Raw genomic sequence first — 22,943 nt, forward strand, 5'->3', positions numbered from 1 at the left:
AGCGAGAAACTGTTCCTGGCTGTCGGAAAAACCGGTTTCTCCGCTTGCTTGCTGTGAACTATCTTCCTCATCCCCAAAACCTGCTTCCGTGTTGCCTCTATCTCCATTGAAGGAGTCAAACAACACGGCTGGGGTAGTGGTGGCTGACCCCCCTAAAATGGCATGCAGCTCATCATAGAAGTGGCATGTTTGGGGCTCTGACCCGGAGTGGCCGTTTGCCTCTCTGGTTTTCTGGTAGGCTTACCTCAGTTCCTTAAGTTTCATGCGGCACTGCTTCGGGTCCCTGTTATGGCCTCTGTCCTTCATGCCCTGGGAGATTTTGACAAATGTTTTGGCATTTCAAAAACTGGAATGGAGTTCTGATAGCACAGATTCCTTTCCCCATACAGCGATCAGATCCCGTACCTCCCGTTCGGTCCATGCTGGAGCTCTTTTGCGATTCTGGGACACCATCAGGGTCACCTCTGCTGATGAGCGCTGCATGGTCACCTCTGCTGATGAGCTCTGCACTCATCTGCAGCTTGCCATGCTGGCCAGACAGGAAATTGAAATTCAAAAGTTCACGGGCCTTTTCCTGTCTACCTGGCCAGTGCATCTGAGTTGAGTGCTGTCCAGAGAGGTCACAATGGAGCACTCTGGGATAGCTCCCGCAGGCCAATACTGTCTAATTGCGTCCACAGTACCCCAGATTTGACCCGGCAAGGCCGATTTCAGCACTAATTCCCTTGTTGGGGGTGGAGTAAGGAAATCAATTTTAAGAACCCTTTAAGTCGAAAAAAAGGGCTTCGTCGTGTGGACGGGTGCAGGGTTAAATCGATTTAATGCTGCTAAATTCGACCTCAACTCCTAGTGTAGACCAGGGCTGAATGACCTGAAGAACTATTTTTATTCTAAGAATAATATGCTCAGTGGTGACCTGCAGAAAAAATTATCCTTTGTTCAAACATTGTTATTCCTTGTAAATAGTAAAATAATAATCCTAAACTTATCACACACTAACATACGTTTTTCTTAACATCTAAAATGACTAAATTGATGTTAACCCACCTCCAAAATATTTACTGATCTATTTAGGCCCAGTTCCTGTCATTATGTATGCAAATACCATTCCCGTAGAGTACCTGAATCAGTTGTCACATGAAGTCAATCAATTTGGTGACGGTCCACTTCTTATTATAGTAAGGCCCTGATTCAGCAAAGCACTTAAGCACAGATTTAGGTCATACTGAAGTCAATGGGACTTAAGTACATATTCTTAAAGTTAAGTACCTGCTTAAGAGCTCTGCTGAATCAAGGCTTGAATGAATGTCCTCAAACTTCTGAGCCTCTTTCTATTCCCCCAAAAACATACCTATGAATTTACTCAATGTACCACTTCTGTCATTCTGCTTTACTAGGAGCTTTATAACTTTCTGAAAGAAAGAGGAAGAAAATTTTAAAAGAAAAGCATTTAAAAACATTTTTAAAAGGTCCAAATCCTTTGACTAGTGCCTATCCTGAGCAGCTTGGATGGATCTGGGCAGTTTTGTAGAAGAGAGAATTTGACCCTAAGAGTCTGATCCAATGAGATGCTGAGTGCCATCAAGTCCCACTGACTTTTAAGGTTGTGACATGACACAAAAAACCCCTCCACCCTGACACAGATGCCAGGATACAGTGTTTCACTGTTACTAAGCCCTGGTCTACACTAGGAGTTGAGGTCGAATTTAGCGATGTTAGATCAATTTAACCCTGCCCTTGTCCACACGACGAAGCCTTTTTTCAACTTAAAGGGCTCTTAAAAATCAATTTCTGTACTCTTCCCCCAACGAGGGGATTAGCACTGAAATCGACCTTGCCGGGTCGAATTTGGGGTAGTGTGGTCGCAATTTGACTGTATTGGCCTCCGGGAGCTATACCAGAGTGCTCCATTGTGACCTCTCTGGACAGAGCTCTCAACTCAGATGCATTGGCCAGGTAGACAGGAAAAGGCCCGCGAACTTTTAAATCTCATTTCCTGTTTGGTCAGCGTGGCAAGCTGCAGGTGAGTGCAGATCTCATCAGCAGAGGTGTCCATGATGGAGTCCCAGAATCGCAAAAGAGCTCCAGCATGGACCGAACGGACGGTATGGGATCTGATCACCGTACAGGGAGATGAATCTGTGCTATCAGAACACTGTTCCAAAAGATGAAATGCCCAAACATTTGAAAAGATCTCCAAGGGCACGAAGGACAGAGGCTATAACAGGGATCCACAGCAGTATTGCATGAAACTTAAGGAGCTCAGGCAAGCCTACCAAAAACCAGAAAGGCAAACGGCCGCTTGGGGTCAGAGCCCCAGACATGCCGCTTCTATGATGAGCTGCATGCCATTCTAGGGGGTGCAGTCACCACTACCCCACCCTTGTGCTTTGACTCCGTCAATGGATTATCACACAACGGGGATGCACATTTTGGGGACGAGGAAGATGAGGAGGAAGAGGTGGTTGAAGATAGTGCACAGCAAGCAAGAGGAAAAACCGTTTTCCTCGAGAGCCAGGTCACCCTGAACCTGGAGTCAGTACCCCCCAAACCCACTCAAGGCAGGCTCCCAGACACGCCAGGCGGAGAAGGGAGCTCTGGTGAGTGTACCTTTGTAAATATAATACATGGTTTAAAAGCAAGCGTGTTTAATCATTAATTTGCCTTGAAGACTTGGGATGCATTCGCGGCCAGTACAGCTACTGGAAAAAAGTCTGTTAATGTGTCTGGGGATGGAGCGGAAATCCTCCAGGGACATCTCCATAAAGCTCTCCTGGATGGTCACTCCTCATGGTCATCTGGCTGAAACAGGGTAATTTTATTAAGGGGGCATTCAGCGGTGGCTGTTCCTGCTGAGCTGTTTGCCTGTGGCTGAAAAGAAATATTCCCCGCTGTTATCCACATGGTGGGGGTAGGGGGGAAGCGATCATCCCAGAGAATTGGGGCGGGGGGGTGGACGTTCCTGCTGGGCTGTGTGCCTTTGGCTGAACAGAAATCTTCCCTGCTGTTATCCACATGGTGGGGGGGAGGAGTGAAGCGATCATCCCAGAGAATTGGGTGTCTGGGGGGCGGGGAAGGGGGGTTAGTTGGGTTTGGGCTGCACGTTAACTTGAAAACCGCACTCTCCTTTTAAATTGCCAACCCATTTTAAATGGCCAACCCAATGGCTGCTTGGTATGGGAAATGAGGGCACTGCTGTTTGAAGCCATTCCCACATGTTATGAAAGTTAAAGAAGGCAAAAGACTGTGGCTTACCATGGCTGCCTGCAAGCCGAATTCTGTTGCCCGGCCCTGCATGTGTGATCTCTCACACCAAACCGGCAGACCCTCAATATAAGAGGCAAAATGTGACCTTGTACTGAAAGCACACGTGCTATGTAATGTTAACAGGAAGGTTTACCGTGAAAGAGTCTACCCATTATTCTCTTAAAAAGTGTCTTTTTAACTACTACTCTCCGTTTTTTCCCCTCCTGCAGCTGCAAATGTTTCAACGCTCACACTATCATCTCTATCCCAGAGGCTAGCAAAGATTAGAAGGCAAAAAAACAAAAAAACCAACGCACTCGCGATGAAATGTTCTCTGAGCTCATGCAGTCCTCCCACACCGAAAGATCCCAGCAGAATGCGTGGAGGCAAGCAATGTCAGAGTCCAGGAAAGCACAATATGAACGCGAGGGCAGGTGGCAGGCTGAAGATGATAAGTGGCGTCAGCTTGCTGACAGAAGGCAGGAGGCAATGCTGAGGCTACTGCAGGATCAAGCTGACATGCTCCAGTATATGGTTGAGCCTCAGGAAAGGTAGGAGCACAGACTGCCGCCACAGCCCCTGTGTAACCAACTGCCCTCCTCCGCAAGTTCCATAGCCTCCTCAACCAGATGCCGAAGAATGCGGTGGCATACTGTGGGGCCACGCGCGTACCCATAGCAGTGCCGCTGATCTGAAGGTATACATTGTCCCCAAATGTAAAATAGTTATGGGTAAGGACAAAGTCACAAAGTTCAGCCACCAGGTTAGTCGTGACATTATCGGGGATAGTGTTCTTGACGGCTTGTAGTCCATCTTTGTGTGGAATGTTGGCGTAGAGGGCTTCTACATCCATAGTGGCCAGGAACCCCGACCTGGGATATTCTATCTACTACCCAAGATCCATAAACCTGGAAATCCTGGGCACCCCATCATCTCAGGCATTGGCACCCTGACAGCAGGATTGTCTGGCTATGTAGACTCCCTCCTCAGGCCCTACGCTACCAGCACTCCCAGCTACCTTCGAGACACCACTGACTTCCTGAGGAAACTACAATCCATCCGTGATCTTCCTGATAACACCATCCTGGCCACTATGGATGTAGAAGCCCTCCATCTTTGTGTGGAATGTTGGTGTGGAGGGCTTCTACATCCATAGTGGCCAGGATGGTGTTATCAGGAAGATCACGGATGGATTGTAGTTTCCTCAGGAAGTCAGTGGTGTCTCGAAGGTAGCTGGGAGTGCTGGTAGCGTAGGGCCTGAGGAGGGAGTCTACATAGCCAGACAATCCTGCTGTCAGGGTGCCAATGCCTGAGATGATGGGGTGCCCAGGATTTCCAGGTTTATGGATCTTGGGTAGTAGATAGAATATCCCAGGTCGGGGTTCCTGGCCACTATGGATGTAGAAGCCCTCCACACCAACATTCCACACAAAGATGGACTACAAGCCGTCAAGAAAACTATCCCCGATAATGTCATGGCTAACCTGGTGGCTGAACTTTGTGACTTTGTCCTTACCCATAACTATTTTACATTTGGGGACAATGTATACCTTCAAATCAGCGGCACTGCTATGGGTACGTGCATGGCTCCACAGTATGCCAACATTTTTATGGCTGACTTAGAACAACGCTTCCTCAGCTCTCGTCCCCTAACGCCCCTACTCTACTTGTGCTATATTGATGACATCTTCATCATCTGGACCCCCGGAAGAGAAGCCCTTGAGGAATTCCACCATGATTTCAACAATTTCCATTCCACCATCAACCTCAGCCTGGTCCAGTCCACACAAGAGATCCACTTCCTGGACATTACAGTGCTAATAAACGATGGTCACATAAACACCACCCTATACCAGAACGCTACTGACTGCTATTCCTACCTACATGCCTCCAGCTTTCACCCTGACCACACCACACGATCCATCGTCTACAGCCAAGCTCTGCGATACAACCGCATTTGCTCCAACCCCTCAGACAGAGACAGACACCTACAAGATCTCTATCAAGCATTCTTACAACTACAATACCCACCTGCGGAAGTGAAGAAACAGATTGATAGAGCCAGAAGAGTTCCCAGAAGTCACCTACTACAGGACAGGCCTAACAAAGAAAATAACAGAAAGCCACTAGCCATCACCTTCAGCCCCCAACTAAAACCCCTCCAACGCATTATTAAGGGTCTACAACTTATCCTGAAGGATGACCCAACACTCTCACAGATCTTGGGAGACAGGCCAGTCCTTGCTTACAGACAGCTCCCCAACCTGAAGCAAATACTCACCAGCAACCACACAACAGAACCACTAACCCAGGAACCTATCCTTGCAACAAAGCCTGTTGCCAAATGTGCCCATTGGTATCTCATTGGTATCTATTCAGGGGACACCATCACAGGGCCTAATAACATCAACCACACAACAGAACCACTAACCCAGGAACCTATCCTTGCAACAAAGCCTGTTGCCAAATGTGCCCATTGGATCTCATTGGTATCTATTCAGGGGACACCATCACAGGGCCTAATAACATCAACCACACTATCAGAGGCTCGTTCACCTGCACATCCACCAATGTGATATATGCCATCATGTGCCAGCAATGCCCCTCTGCCATGTACATTGGTCAAACTGGACAGTCTCTACGTAAAAGAATAAATGGACAAAAATCAGATGTCAAGAATTATAACATTCATAAACCAGTCGGAGAACACTTCAATCTCTCTGGTCACACGATTACAGACACGAAAGTTGTGATATTACAACAAAAAAACTTCAAATCCAGACTCCAGCGAGAGACTGTTGAATTGGAATTCATTTGCAAATTGGATACAATTAACTTAGGCTTGAATAGAGACTGGGAGTGGCTAAGTCATTATGCAAGGTAACCTATTTCCCCTTGTTTTTTCCTACCCCCCCCCCCCAGACGTTCTTGTTAAACCCTGGATTTGTGCTGGAAATGGCCCACCTTGATTATCATACACATTGTAAGGAGAGTGATCACTTTAGATAAGCTATTACCAGCAGGAGAGTGAGGTGGGAGGAGGTATTTTTTCATGCTTTGTGTATATAAAAAGATCTTCTACACTTTCCACAGTATGCATCCTATGAAATGAGCTGTAGCTCACGAAAGCTTATGCTCAAATAAATTGGTTAGTCTCTAAGGTGCCACAAGTACTCCTTTTCTTTTTGCGAATACAGACTAACACGGCTGTTACTCTGAAATCTCTCAGATATTGTGGAGTGCACAGCAAGCAGTAATAACAATGGGAATATTGTTTTTGCTGACATCTAAGTGAGTCAGTAAACTGCGCCAGCGCGCTTTTAAACGTCCAAATGCACATTCTACCACCATTCTGCACTTGCTCAGCCTATAGTTAAGCAGCTCCTGACTACTATCCAGGCTGTGTACGGCTTCATGAGCCATGGGAGCAAGGGGTAGGCTGGGTCCCCAAGGATAACTATAGGCATTTCAACATCCCCAATGGTTATTTTTTGGTCTGGGAAGAAAGTTCCTTCCTGCAGCTGTTGCAAAACAGACCAGAGTTCCTGAAGATGCGAGCATCATGTACCTTTCCCAGCCATCCCATGTTGATGTTGGTGAAACATCCCTTGTGATCCACCAGTGCTTGCAGCACCACTGAAAAGTACCCTTTTCGGTTTATGTACTCGCTGCCTTGGTGGTCTGGTGCCAAGATAGGGATATGGGTTCCGTCTATCGCCCCACCACAGTTAAGGAATCCCATTGCAGCAAAGCCATCCACTATGACCTGCACATTTCCCAGAGTCACTGCCCTTGATAGCAGCAGCTCAGTGATTGCGTTGGCTACTTGGATCACAGCAGCCCCCACAGTAGATTTGCCCACTCCAAATTGATTCCCGACTAACTAGTAGCTGTCTGGCATTGCAAGCTTCCACAGGGCTATTGCCACTTGCTTGTGAACCGTGAGGGCTGCTCTCATCTTGGTATTCTTGCGCTTCAGGGCAGGGGGAAGCAAATCACAAAGTTCCATGAAAGTGCCCTTACGCATGCGAAAGTTTCACAACCACTGGGAATCGTCCCAGACCTGCAACACTATGTGGTCTCACCAGTCTGTGCTTGTTTCCCAGACCCAGAATCGGCGTTCCACAACATGAACCTGCCCCATTACCACCATGATGTCCACACTGCTGGGGCCTGTACTTTGAGAGAAGTCTGTGTCCATGTCCTCATCGCTCTCGTCACCACACTGCCGTCGCCTCCTCCTCTGCTTTTGCAGGTTCTGGTTCTGCATATACTGCTGGATAACACGCGTGGTGTTTACAACACTCATAACTGCCACAGTGATGTGAGTGGGCTCCATGCTTGCCATAGCATGGCGTCTGCAGGAGAGCAGAGTGGCAGTGGAAGCGGCGGGTGGATGACGAAGCTAACAGCAATATGGTGTCTGCACGGAAAAAGGCGCGAAACTACTGTTGGACCGTTGCTTTCACGGAGGGAGGGAGGGGGGAGCAAGGGGTAGGCTGGCAGCAGACGGTGCAGTACGACTTCTAGCTGTCGTCGTCTCCTGGGTGCTCGCCAGCAGATGGTGCAGTACGACCTTAGCAGTCATCGTTTCCAGGCAGACTGAATCTCCATGAGACGAAACTTAAGAAGAGAATGACCTAAAGTCACTCCCATTTATGTCCAGGCGCCCCGACAGACCTCACCGAGATCGGCCAAGAGCACTCACAAGACGACGACGGCTACCAGTTGTACTGCACCGTCTGCTGCCACAAGGCAATGAGCTGCAGCTGTGTAGCAATGAAGTACTGCGTCTGCCAGCACTCAGGACACGTACGGGGACGATGAGCTGAGCGGGCTCCATGTTTGCTGTGGTATGGCGTCTGCATGGATAACCCAGGAAAAAAGGCGCGAAACGCTTGTCTGCCGTTGCTTTTATGGGGGGGGGGGGGGCTGATGACATGTACCCAGAACCACCCGCGACAATGTTTTTGCCCCATGAGGCATTGGGATCTCAACCCAGAATTCCAATGGGCGGCGGAGACTGTGGGAACTGTGGGATAGCTACCCACAGTGCAACGCTCCAAAAGTCAACGTTAGCCTCGGTACTGTGGACACACTCCACCCACTTAATGGTCTTAAGTGGGGACACACACAATCGACTGTATAAAATTGATTTATAAAAAAAAAATTTCTATAAATTCAACCTAATTTCGTAGTGTAGACATACCCTAAGCAGCAAACTGGAGACCTAAGAACACACAGGCAACCTGACTTTAAATTGCCTGGGGTCTATCACAGGGTGTGTTACAATCTTAGTGTTAAATGTTGTAAACATTTACATATGTGAGTACCTTTACTCCCATGATTAGCCCCACTGAATGCATTCATTGTGTGCATAGGCATTTTTAAGATCATGACCTTAAGGTACATCTGCACTGGAATAAAAGAGTGACAGCATGACTGCCGTTGGCCCGTGTCAGCTGACTCAGGCTCACAGGACTCAGGACACAGAGCAGTAAAATTGCTGTGTAGACATTCACACTCGGGCTGGAGCTCAGGCGCTGGGACTCCGTGAGAAGGGAGAGTTACAGAGCCCAGGCTCCAGCCCCAGCCTGAACGTCTACAGAGTAATTTTGAATCCCACAGACTGAACCTCGCAAGCCTGAGTCAGTTGACTGAGGCCAGCCACAGGTGTTTCATTGTCAGGTAAGCACACCCTCACTGTAAAACTCTTTTTACATTTTTTTTATTGTCAAACTAAGTCCTAAGTCCCATGAGAACAGAGACATGGAACAGTTTTCACTGTAGAAGTGGAGGCATGAGACAGGAGTCTTCTGTGTCTTCGTAACAATGGACAACACAGTCTTATATACCGAGTGATGTTACCAAACAAGAGAAGACATACCTGTCCTGCGAGCCTATTAACATTTGTCAGGGAGAAGAATAAAGACAGTGTATTCAGACAAAGCTGAAATGATCTTGTACTTTGCTGAACAAAACTTCCTTTGTGCAATACTGCCCCCCTATGCCTTTGTAACTAACCCACTAGCAACCTGTGATCCAAAACCTCCAAGAATTAGAGTGGGAAGAGAGACACTTAAATACATACATTTCAAAGAAAATTATAAGACGACTACCTCCAATACCTGCTCTCTTCTGCCTCCCCACAACAAAGGCAGATGGGCAATGGAAACCTCTTCATTGTATTTATTTAAAAAGTGAACATAAATTCTCTTTTAAAAATAACTCAAAGCCATTAAATGTCTAAACAAACAACTTTTCATTGTATATGCCCTATTAAGTTATTTAATTTTTAAAAGGTTGTTTAGCAAAGCAGCTCTCAGGTGTTCCCAGCATGCACTGCTCTGGTGATGCCTTCACAGCTTAGAATAGGTTCTGAACAGGAAATCTTTGCCAACAGAGGGGAGAGTCATTCCTTTAAGCTAGCTCTTACTAGGAAGGAATATAGGATGGGTCTTCAGGGCTTCTTCTATAGCACTTTTCTAAAAGGTTTGTTTATTTACCAATCTTATCGCATAGCCTTCAGCAGAAAAAACAGCTGGAATATTGAAAAATGGACTTCCTCTCCCTCTAGAGAGGTAGATACGATGCTCACTTCCTCCCACCATCTGTTTTTTCTGTGGCCTCTTTAATATGTTTGTTAAATTAACAATATTGCAGATGTTGGCAATTAGTGGAATATAAATAATATATAGACAAACAAGAATTTCCAAAATAAATAAGAAAGGTCTCAGGGTTAGGGTGACCAACAACAAATGGTCATGGGTGCCAGTTTAAAAGACTTTGGCAGCCAGCCTTGAATTCAGACTAAGATTGCCATTTGTTTATTCAAAACCCTGGCACAATACAGAACAGAGCGAAGATACTACCTCCTGCATTAAGGAGCTTATATTCCATATAAATATTATTAATAATAATTATATTATATTATATATATATTATATATTATATATATATAATATATTATATATATATATAATATATTATAATATATTAATATATAAATATTATCTAATATTCCATATTAGAATCTTTGGGGTCTAATTTAGGGAGGTGGGTTGTACTGTAGTTTAAATTTATTCATACAACTCATTCATTGCATGGAAAACCAAGTAAACCAGTGTTCCAATCATCATACAATCTTTACCTATTTGAGTTCTTTTCTCCTGAGAATGCCTAATAATTCTTTCATTTTTGGATGGCTATTTTCACACACATATACCCTGTACATCAGTTTTCTATTTCTGTTCATTGCAAATAATAATTTAACAGGAACTGCCTACAAAGGGATTTGTTGGCTCAGTACATTAACCTACTAAGCCTTTCACCTCTAGATACTTCTCAATTCTGTCTTATGGTAAATCATCAGTTAAAGTTAGTCTGGTACTCTCATTTTCATCCACATCACAACACCACTATGTCATTTGGCTAAATTTGACCCAACTGAGAGCCTGAGTTACAGAAAGCTAGGATACCAGTGGGTGCTGCAGGATTTAAAGGAATTGTTTTGGCCACTAGATGGAGCTCATATTGTTCCACAGGCAGAACTGAAACAATTACAAAACAGCTTTTATTATTATTATTATTTATTATTATGGCTGTTTTTCAAAGGAATCTAAGAGAGTTACGCACCTGATTTCCATTGAAATCCAAGGGATCTGGGCACCTAATACTCTTAGGATCCTTTAAAAATCCCAGCCGTCATCTTCCATGTGTTATGGAGTTCAAAGTGTTTCTAGATCATACAAAAATCTTTGCAATATACAGATATTAGACCTCCATTCAATTTATTAGCAACTAATTCTTTTTCTTACCTTCCATAAATAGGGTATCCCTTAAAATGATGTGCATGATGTTAAGAGTAGTTAGGGCTGTACAAAGTCAAAGTCACACTTGGGTGCAGAGGACTGCTACAAGGCCTAGCTCAGCCATTTTGTAAGGTTGTGCAGGAGGGGAAGTGCGGTTGGAGCAGCCAAGCTGGAGGCCTCTACACCTTCTGTGCACTGCAGAGATGAGGTCTGCACATATGCTGCTGGCCCAAAATTTCTGTCTATAGCAAGCAGAAGGGCAACAGCTGGTGTTCCAGCTAATAGACTAGAATTCTAGCCGGTGGAAGGGAAAAGGTGAATTCCCCTGCTAGCTAAGGATATATAAATTATATGTTCACCACCCACTTGGACTTTTCCTTGTGAAGCCTGGTTACTAGAGCTTTGAGGAAAAGAGTAAATTTTACCAGAAAATAAAATCTCATTGTTTTGTTTTATCAGAATAATACAAGCTTTCTGTTCCTGTATAGTAGTGCTCTATTACTTGACTTAAAAATCTAGCCTCAATATTTTTGACACTACCAAAAAAATTTAACTGCCATTGTACAAAGACTTCACCATGATTGTAGGGAGAGAGAGAGAGAGAGAGAGACAAGTAAATAATAATACCATATAGCTCTTGAAAAGCACTTTTCATAAGTAGCTCACAAAACACTTTACAAAGGGGGGTAGTACCATTACCCCCATTTTACAGATGGGGAAACTGAGGCACGGAGTAGGGAAGAGATTTGTCCAAGGTCACCCAGCAGGTCTGTGGCAGAGCTGGAACCAGAACCTGGGTCTCCAGAGTTCTAGTTCTGTGACCTGAGATGGCTTTTTCCAAGAGTGCTTACTGTTAGCCTAACTCTGCTCCCACTCAAGCCAAAAGGTGGTTTTAATATTTAAAGACAATAGGCAAATCAGAACTTTTATCCTTTGAAACATGAATAGCCAAAGGTTATTAAAGGTGACCTATTTAAAAAAAGATACAACCTGTGTCTTTTAGAATGTTGAGAAAGTCCTGGAAATATTCCTCTCAGGCTTATTTTTACATTAAAAATGTTAGGCCTTGTCTATCCTGGTTTTGCCTGGATGACTCTATGAACACCTGCAGAATTAATGACAGGTGAATGAAACCTTAGTAACTGAGTGAAAAAGGGATTTTTGTCAGAATCCTTAAAGAAAACCAATCAAGATTTAAAAAAAAAAAAAATTAATTAATTAAATTTTTACACATTTGTTTAACCCAGTGTTTTGATGACAAACATTTTGGTGGAAAGCTCTCTTTGTTAGAGATTCAAACTCCCTATTCTTCTATTAAGGGATAAGATAGCTCCCACTCCAGTTCTCTAGTCCTTCAAGAAGCCTTTCAGGACAAGTCTTAATATTCTTGATCATACAAGGTTATAAGAAGAGAAACAAATACCTTTACAATCCCACATTCAGGCTTTTATAGATCATGAAAGGGGAGAAAATGTTTGTACTCCTCCTTTGTAAGTCACCTTTAAAATAGCCAGGAGACTGAGGTAAAAGAAGCATGAAAAATAAACCCACTTAGGCCTTGTCTACATGAAAATATTCCTTACCCTTGTTCAGCTATCGTGGAGCTGCACTGGTACTATCAATAGTGTAAATTCTAGTTTAGACAGGGTTGCAAGCTCTTAATCACCATGCCATATAATCCTAACTGTGGTAAAAAATAGTGACACCCAGTCTACCCTAGAGCTTCCCCATTGGTTGCAACACTGTGGCTACACCATTGCTGAAAAACAGGCAAGTAATTCCCTCATGTAGATACCCATTAAGAAGCACTTGTTACTGGAGAAAAATGAAATGTAACAGTTAACATGTAGTCAAATCCAGATGCTCATGATTTCATTTGCCACATATACTGATAAATTGTGTTCAAACAAGTTCAGTTACCACAAGTTGCATCTTTTACTGCTATCTGCTCCTAGTGCAAAGTTGCAGTGCTAGTCTGTGACATGACTAGTCTTTCCAGATTAGTCATCTGATTATTTCACAAAATCTTAAAGTAGAAGTGGAAAGGTCATCTAGTGTAATCTATTAAACCATCTAATAGAGTTACTATTGTGTCATTTATTTCAATCGCCTGACATTGCATGATTGTCCCCTACAGGCAATCTTCAGTACATTGTCTTGCCTTTTCCCTGCAGGAGCAAGCAGGAGGGCTCTGAGAGACACTGCTCTTATTAAAACAAATATCTACAGTATTAGCTCAGAGAAAGGTGAAAACAACTGGCAAAGTAAATTATGTATATCAATTTCTCCTCAAGTTTGCAAGTGTATGCAACACCGTTTTAAGTGTTGAATAAAATTAGCACTTCAACTAATTTAAAAATCTTAAAATAAAAATAATCTTGCCTCTTTATATTCATGCCCATGGTCCCTCCCAGTACCACTGATTTCTTCCTCCTACCCTGATTTAAAATACTATATAAACAACATAGTCAGTGAGGTGTATCAATACATGCAATGAAATCCTAAAGGAAAAAAATGTTTCTTATTCAAGTGCACATTCAGCATACCTTTTCCATGACAAGACGAGCAAGCTTTATTGGGTTAGCTATACATTTAACTGCAGATACTGCTCCTGAGGCTAGATTTTTTCCATCCATGATAATGGCATCCATTTCTACTTCACCCTTCTCATTTAAAACAGATCCACAGCCTAAAAACCAAAAGGGGGGCGGGGGAAAGAAAAAAGACATTAAGAGCTAAACATGGGGTGATTCAGTTTTATTAGCTTTTATTAGGCAAACCTCTTTTCCAGTTTGTATATTGGCTTGTTTTAAGCCTCCTAAATGCCAAACAGGTTTTGAAAAAAGAGAAACATTCCTGTTCAAACAGAAATAATTAATAGGATAGTATATGGAACTTAATATAATTGAATTTTTAATGGTACCTAAGTCACATTAGAAGTGAAGGGCAGAGTTATAAACAACTATAAATGAGACTGTTTCTACCGCAATATCTCTTTTTACACACATAAAACTATTTTACCTCCACATTCCTCCAACAATAGATGCAGTACAACCTATCAGTATACCTTAGGGTCTAATCCTTTGAGGTGCTGAAATCAATCAGAGATGAAGGCAGACGGTATCTTCCCAGGCCAAACAACAAGGTTTCAACCACTGTTGGATTTGGTGCAATGGCACAAATGCAAAATTCTAGCAAGAGTGGAAAAATATATTTTCCATTCACCAAAAGTCTGAAATATTGTGAAATATTTATCGTTAGCAAAAATAAATGAAGGAGTTAAGAAAAACACTAAGACAAATAATAAAATGCTGTGAAAATCTGAGCAGTTATTGGAATAGCTTTTTTTAACTATTTACGTCAATTCCGTAGCGAAACCTTCTTTCAACAATGAGCTATACTGTGTGATATGCAGGGTGATACTGTAAAAAGCTCTTTAGTAACTCGAATATTTTATCAAGGGTGCTGGTTAGTAATCGATCTTCACTGAAATCAACACAAATGTATAAATCTTGCAAACAGTGGGGAGAAAAGTACAACTCCATTTGAAATCAAGCTTCTAGTAGAAACACCTTCAGTATGTTGTTAACAGGACTGGTGCTTTAGCTGTGCTTAAACTGTGAAAAGGTATTTTCCTGTTAGTAAACACCAGTTTCCATCCTTCTTTAATATTGGTTTAACAATCTCTGACATTAGACTTTTAAGCCAAAATATTACAGACCTGGTGTCACTGACTTCTGTGAGATTATTCACCTGAGTAAAATTATATATGTGCTGATGTATGGGGGATGAGGTATCGGTGAGCTCAACTCCCCACTTTCTGCTAAAAGCATAGAACTCTCCTTTCCCTCATAGTTTGGATTCCTCTAAAACTTCGGGTTGCCAACCCTCCAGATTGGCCTGGAGTCTCCCGGAATCAGCATCTATCTCCCGGTGACTATTGAAAGCAATCTGGGAGATTTTAATAGGATATTTTAAGAAAATGACATTACGTCATGCTGGGGAAAAAATATCTCCTGGAACAGTTCAGTCAGAGTTGGCAATCCTACAGCTGCTCCTGCACTATTCAGATCAGTAAGTTAGCAGTCTGTGACTACCACTGGCTGCCATCTCCCAGCTGGCTCACATATCTGTTCCTGCCTCACATATCCAGGAACACAAGTTCATGCAGGTGTTTCAAACCCGGGGCATTCAAACATGACAGCTGCTGTGCACTGAGATGGGCATAACTAATCATAAGCCACTACATTTGCAGCAGCACTTCACAAAAACATGGGTCATTTGGCCCAGCTTTGAATCAAGGGCAGGAAGCAAGAGCCAAGGAAAACCCAAAGGCCAGCAAGGAGTGGGTCTGACCTCTTCCAAATTGTAGTAGGGTTTGTAGGGGCAGAGCACTTATCTAGCAGATGAGAGGGAGTCTGTGTGTGCCTTTGTCTGCTCTCACTGGAGCCGGTTTCTCCACGCTCCCTGCTATCTATGGACCACAGCGTGGCTGGGCCTGCAAGGGAGAAGAGTGTATAAAGAGCGTTATATTCCTGACATCGGAGCTGTAGTCCTTGTACATCATAGGTTCGGCGTTGCTACTAGCAGGTCAGGTTTCTGTATCAGATATGGACTAGCTGCAGAGCTATTCCAGAGAGATACTGTATACCAGAGATGTAAGACACTTTAATAAAATGCAAGGAATAGCTGGTGTGAAGTCGTTATGTTAAACAGAACACCACCTCGTGGCTGAACAGTATAACATATTTTAGAATTCCATTCCATACGGAGCGTAAACTAGCACTGTTAACCCCCATAGACGGGGTGGCAAGGAGGTGTGACCATGGCCCCTTCTCACCTCAGCCAGTGGAGCTAACCAGCTTCTAAAGGGAGTATATGCTGCATGCTCTGTGCATGCAGTTAGATCTGGAAGATGTGCCTCTTGAACGCCTGCAAGGGCTGGGAGACACATCATTCACAACACATGGCCCAACTGAACCCTGTTGTCTAGAAGAGACCTGTGTCACTTCATCCTTACCCCTATTTCCTCCCCACCCCACTCCTTGTCTCTTAGAAATGCTGGTGTTTTCCAGCAAACATTACACAATAAAACCGCTTTCTCCTTTATGGAGATAAACACCACATGGTGGGTTTTAAACAGCCACTCCAATCAGGCCTCTCTTCACATAGCTTTCAGCTCATTTTCTCCTGCTCATTAAATACAGCTGTTCTCAATGAGCATTAACACATGTAGCTGTATATGTAAGTGATTACAACTACTTACCATGTGCATTAGTGAAGCCAAACTTTAACAAGTGGGCTGCAAAACTGTTTCAGCTGAAAGCTCAGGCCCACAACCTTAGTAATTTTTTGTTAAAAGTCAGTTGTCATTTAATGTGTGAAGTACATTATAAACAGAGCACGGAATACAGTTATCTGAGCAAAGAGTAAATTTGAGTAAACATTATTAAGCAAAACAATCTATTTCAGGCTTAAAATATACTGATTTGCTCATTTATAACAAAAGGTGGCCACAAGACTCAGTTCAGGAAAAGGGAAGCCATATACATGTACTTTGCTTTATATGCTAGTTAAATGTTAAAATTGTTGACTAACAGTCTTTTTGGTAGAAGATAATCTGAAGTTTTATCAGCCATTTGCGATAGTTTGATAAATTCAGAGCAGCTGCTCACAGTCATTAAATCAGCAGAAATAAGAGTTTAGACACATGGGGCTAAATTCCCCTCTCAGTTACAATGGTCCACTGAAGCCAAAGGGTTCAATGTAGCGAAGCTAATGAAGTAACACCAGTGAAACAGAAGGAAAATTTCACCAACAGATTCTTTGTCATGTAGTACAGCCCCTCTATTTTAATGGATTAGTTGGTTGACATTGGGGTAGTAAATTCTTACAGTGCTCTGTCAGAAAGACATGACTAAGAACCTCAAGTCTTGCATTCTAGAAAACAGGGCAAGGCTTCCTCTTGAGGGCAGTGTTTTGCAGACAATCACTTTTCTTGCCCTAGACAGAAATACATAACTTTAAAATATTGGTTACTATGTGTCTGAGCTTGATGTCTACGAGATAGACAACTTGGACAAGGAATAATGATATAGTGAAGGGGAATGAAAATATCCCCAGATGGAAAACTTAGGTACATATGTGGTGGTGGCAAAATAATGGTCTACCTACCTTTCCCTAGCCAACTTATTTTTTCTGCTCCCTCCCCTTCCACCCCAGTAGGACTCAAAAGTAGTAATCCCAGGAGTGACAGAATACTGTATAAAGGGATATGGAGAGCCTTTGGTCAGCTTACGGGTATTACAAATTATATTATTTCAGTGGCCAGTGTAGCCAGCCAGGTTTTCAGCCTTTTACATGTAAAAAAAAATTCTCAATAGTGGCACGCAGATATACTGCGCAAAACAGCACACACAAGTAAACCTTACTCAACCAAGAAGCTCCATTGGCTTCAAATAGATGCTCTGTCTGAATAAAGATTAAAAATACATGTTCACATGTGTTTTTGTAGAACCATCTATACTTGTGCATAACAAACCAAAAGATCACATGATCTTTTGGTTGTAATTCTTCCCTTTCCCCCTTCTCTGTTTTTCATCATCACACATAGTATTACATTTAAACGTAGGCCCAGACCCTATGACTGGCTCCATGCAGGCAGATGAAGACCTAAGACCAAGTGGAGATGCAATAAAGTCGGCAGGACTCCTCAGGAGATCAGGGATTTGCCTGTGCAGACCTAGCTGATGTCTTATATGCAAAAAGGCAATGTCTGGCCAGAGGAGCGCTTCTCCGACACATACAAGGTAAAGCTATAGAGTACTGAAGCATTCAAATAAATAAAATGCTGAAAACAAAGTTCAGATACTGATCCATTAACATAAGCAAAACAAATCTCCGAAGGTGGGGGGGAATAAAGACTTCTTTCATGGACAGGCAAAGAAAAGTGCAAGATCAAGTAGAGAACAAATCTAGGGTTGGTTATATAACAATCGCATCTTTCGTACCATGTTTGCCCCATGTTTCTGTTTCCATTTTGCTAATTCAGAAAGGCTTGTCACCAGCAGTGTTTTCTACCCAAGTCAGTCAGAGAACAATATATTTCTAAAACAAAGTGAAATGGCTTTTCAGTTACAGGATGGGGAAGGACATATGATGCTCTCTGAACTAGGTGGCCATGCTGAAAACAATTGCGTCTACATAAAGCACTGACCAAATGCGGGCCTTTTTCTTCAGCTCCATTCCTGACATATTGAGTGGGAGCACTAAAGGAGAAAAAGGAGCACTATTTTCCACTCACTTTAAGCAAGATGATAAAATGGGGTTGGTGGGAAGGGGAAAATATTAGACAGCATCATTGAAGATGGGGCCTCATAACTGGTATACTTAGCAATGAGCATACTCGTAAGAATTCACAGATTATCTACGGTCTTAACAGCACTGGTATTCTGAAGAGAACAATACCACTCGGGCAGTAGATTTAGGCCAAGCACTGACAAAAAGATCGAGGTCTAAGTTTTGCCCATAGTTGCATTCAGGTAATTTAAATGGAAATGCCAAGGTTATAATGAAGGTATAATTCACTCCTGAGGGTCTGGGTCTCTTAACAAACTCATAGTACAAAAATGAAGGAACTTCTGCACAAGAACAACACTGCAGAACAAGAACAAAGCTGCAGCTATTTTAAAAAAACCTGAGACCAAAAATAGAAACTCTTCTTCTTTTGTCAATCTTCATGCTCTTTACTTAGAATCATAGAATATCAGGGTTGGAAGGGACCTCAGGAGGTCATCTAGTCCAACCCCCTGCTCAAAGCAGGACCAATCCCCAACTAAATCATCCCAGCCAGGGCTTTGTCAAGCTTGAACTTAGAAATATCTAAGAAAGGAGATTCCACCACCTCCCTAGGTAACGCATTCCAGTGTTTCACCACCCTCCTAGTGAAAAAGTTTTTCCTAATATCCAACCTAAACCTCCCCCACTGCAACTTGAGACCATTACTCCTTGTTCTCTCATCAGCTACCACTGAGAACAGTCTAGAGCCATCATTTTTGGAACCCCCTTTCAGGTAGTTGAAAGCAGCTATCAAATCCTCCCTCATTCTTCTCTTCCGCAGACTAAACAATCCCAGTTCCCTCAGCCTCTCCTCATAAGTCATGTGTTCCAGTCCCCTAATCATTTTTGTTGCCCTCCGCTGGACTCTCTCCAATTTTTCCACATCCTTCTTGTAGTGTGGGGCCCAAAACTGGACACAGTACTCCAGATGAAGCCTCACCAATGTCGAATAGAGGGGAACGATCATGTCCCTCGATCTGCTGGCAATGCCCCTACTTATACAGCCCAAAATGCCATTGGCCTTCTTGGCAACAAGGACACACTGTTGACTCATATCCAGCTTCTCGTCCACTGTAACCCCTAGGTCCTTTTCTGCAGAACTGCTGCTGAGCCATTCAGACCCTAGTCTGTAGCGGTGCATGGGATTCTTCCGTCCTAAGTGCAGGACTCTGCACTTGTCCTTGTTGAACCTCATCAGATTTCTTTTGGCCCAATCCTCTAATTTGTCTAGGGCCCTCTGTATCCTATCCCTACCCTCCAGCGTTATCTACCTCTCCTCCCAGTTTAGTGTCGTCTACAAACTTGCCGAGGGTGCAATCCACACCATCCTCCAGATCATTAATGAAGATATTGAACAAAACCAGCCCGATGACCGACCCCTGGGGCACTCCACTTGATACCAGCTGCCAACTAGACATGGAGCCATTGATCACTACCCGTTGAGCCCGACAATCTAGCCAACTTTCTATCCACCTTATAGTCCATTCATCCAGCCCATACTTCTTTAACTTGCTGGCAAGAATACTGTGGGAATGAGAAATACTTACAATGAGAAATAAGGCATTTTGAGAGGCCAGCATCCAAACAACTGCAGTCTGTGCTCAACTAAATGCATCACATTGAAAAATCCACCCCTCCCCCGCACAACCAACAGAGCAAAATACACAAGGATAATAATGTGGTCTACATAGAGAGATTTCATTGTGTAGTTATATGCTTGAAAAATTACCTGCATTAAAATGTGGATCATCTTCCATTGAGGTCACTGCTTCTTCAACTGCATCTAATGCACTGCCTCCTTGTTTAAGGATACTGTAACCTTTCAGTGCTGCTGTGGTAACACCTGAACGAGCTCCTTCTTCCCGATCTTTAAAGATGCGGCCAGCTCCACCATGAACCACAATAACAGGCTTCATACTGCCAAATCCTTGCCAATTACAGATGTAGAAACATGTTATTCAGAACTAATTTTCCTAAAACACATGCAAAGCAAGAAGCTTTAGCGAATGCTCCCTTCTTCATGGTCCAGCCCCACAGATGAAATCCACTGCGGTGCTCAGTGTGATATTAACTAGGTTTATTTTTCAGGAGACTGAACATTCTCAATACAGGCTTCCTGATTCTGTAATTCACCTCATGTGCTGACAGGGCATAAGTATGTTGACTTTCACGGCATGTTGCAAAGGCCATCTATTTATTTAGCCTTATCCTGAAGGATGGGTTGAGGACGGAGGGTTTTAAAAGGTCCATTCTTACTGCCACTATAGTCAATGGAAGTTTTGCATGTGACTTTAGTAGATGCAGGACTGACCCTTCATATCTCATGGGGAAAGAGAATTTGGTTTGAATAATTATTTCATGTGTTTTTTCAATTATATTATTCATATGGCTTGAGATATTGTGATAGGCACAGATTTTATACTTTGAGGAAATAAATAAGAGCTCAACAAATGAGAAGTAGAATTATACTGAAGAAAGGCAAAAGAGAAAAACACCTCTCAGGAGAAACAGTATCATACTTAAACACTTTTGTCTGTAAATTCTCTTTCTGCATTATAACTGTATATATAGTAAGTAAATAGAGCCCAGAAACAGCAGCTACAAACTCACTGAATCATATGGTTAGGTGAAAAAGAAAAAGGAAAAAAATGAGGTCATGACAATTCTGCACCTGAAATGGTTTTGGTTTCAAGTTGCTCTTTTTATACATTGATGACAGAATTTGGTCTTAAGATATACGCAGGTAACCTTCATTCACTTCAGTGGGGGTTACAATTTTTTTGGTGAATCCTAACTTTGACAAGCTTTCAAAAATAAGTTTGCACACTATATATCTACATCTACACATTTCAAGATATTGCACTTGTCTCCCTCAACTTGTTTTAAGAAGTTTCACTTACATAGTGAAAGAAATAATTCTTACATGTGGAGAAATAATTCTTCTATAACAAATAATAAGGAAATTAAAACTTGAGGCTTGTTCCTGCTAACCCTTCTTTCATGTCAGGTGAATAATCTGTATCTTCTACTTTAATCAACCTGTTTGCATAGTGCAGTTAAAGCTACTCACCTGACATGAAGGAAGTGTTTAGCAAGATCTGGCCTTAGTTTAAAACTTAACTGATGCTTTCGCCTGGATTTCAAACCTTTGACCACTTGCAAGGTAAGCACAAACTTCGTACTCTGGGAAACACAAGATGTTACAAGCTTGTAGTGAACAGTTTAATTTTTATTTTTGACTGTATAGAAAGGAACATTAATTGCTTTGCCACTCTGTAAAGAATGAGAAATAAGGCATCTTGAGAGGCCAGCATCCAAACAAGTACAGTCTGCACTCACCTAAATGTATTACATTAAAAAATTTACACACACACACACCTGTGTCGAGAACAAAGGTAAATCTCCCCACTGTATTTTCCACTGAATGCATCCGATGAAGTGAGCTGTAGCTCACGAAAGCTTATGCTCAAATAAATTTGTTAGTCTCTAAGGTGCCACAAGTACTCCTTTTCTTTTTGCAAATACAGACTAACACGGCTGCTACTCTGAAATTTGTCTTTATGGTCATTTCTCCTTTGCTTTTCCTCCATTTCCATCTTACTTCTAGGACTCATGAGGCATTTCACCACATGAGATTAGTATATCAGGACACACTATTATTATTAAGAAGATGACATATGCCAATGGGAGGAATGGACTTGGATATAATACATCTTTTCACAGATAGGTGGTAAACTGTGAGCCATATGATATGGTAAATTACATTTATCATGCAATGATTATAGTCTGGATTCTGCCTCCATCTTCTCCTGGGACTACTTCTAACATTACAAGCCTCTGAATGGTCACCATTTAAAAAAAAAGCCTGATGCCAAAAACCAAACAAACCAACCACCCCATTTTATTCTTTACCTTCCCAAATGTTTACTCTGACGTATCTGATTGGCATTCTTTAGTCCTGGTTGACTGGTTTAGAGGCCCAATCTCTTATAAGCCACAGGGTTTTGGAAAGGAGCTTTATTCCATATTACCAGTGTTATTTATAATAGCACACTAAATGTGCCAGACATTGTACAAGCACATAGGAAAGCACAATCCCTACTGCAAAGGGGTTACAGTCTAAAAATGGGGCACACGGTTACTTGATTATAGCTCCGAAAGGTACTAAGATATTGGACTTTAAAGCAGACGTATTTATGTAGCCTAGTATTTAGATAGTTAAACAAACAATACATTCCTCTTTGTCAGGGAGAGTCCCCGTAGTTCGAAGGGAATCTGGCTTTACTAGAGGAGGAATGAAAAATAGTATGGGTTTTTAAAAAAATGCTCTAAAACCAGTTTCTGTTAACTGTGTGACACACACACATATATATATATATATAAAAATACAGATGGTGCCATGTGACATACTTTTAATTGGCACAGTTGTATGGCGGCCTGCATAACTCATTCATAACTTTGCGACTGGTAAAGAGTTTACCCATCCCCAACTCTTGCAGATCAAACCTTTATACCCCATAATCATGAATCCTCTCAATAGATTACATT

General features: G+C 42.6%; 1 protein-coding gene across 1 annotated transcript in view; it reads right to left on the reverse strand.

Annotated features, from left to right (window-relative positions):
• The window catches only part of ASRGL1 (asparaginase and isoaspartyl peptidase 1), a 41,126-nt gene that overhangs the window by 17,698 nt on the left and 485 nt on the right, over positions 1-22,943 (reverse strand). The window contains exons 2-3 of the mRNA XM_077812686.1: positions 20,125-20,322; positions 13,604-13,746 (exon numbers count right to left, since the gene is read on the reverse strand). Coding sequence (XP_077668812.1) covers positions 13,604-13,746; positions 20,125-20,311 — 330 coding nt within the window. The 5' untranslated portion in view covers positions 20,312-20,322. The remainder of the gene's footprint in view (positions 1-13,603; positions 13,747-20,124; positions 20,323-22,943) is intronic.

The sequence above is a fragment of the Eretmochelys imbricata genome, chromosome 3, assembly GCF_965152235.1.
Source record: "Eretmochelys imbricata isolate rEreImb1 chromosome 3, rEreImb1.hap1, whole genome shotgun sequence".
Taxonomy (NCBI): Eukaryota; Metazoa; Chordata; order Testudines; family Cheloniidae; genus Eretmochelys; species Eretmochelys imbricata.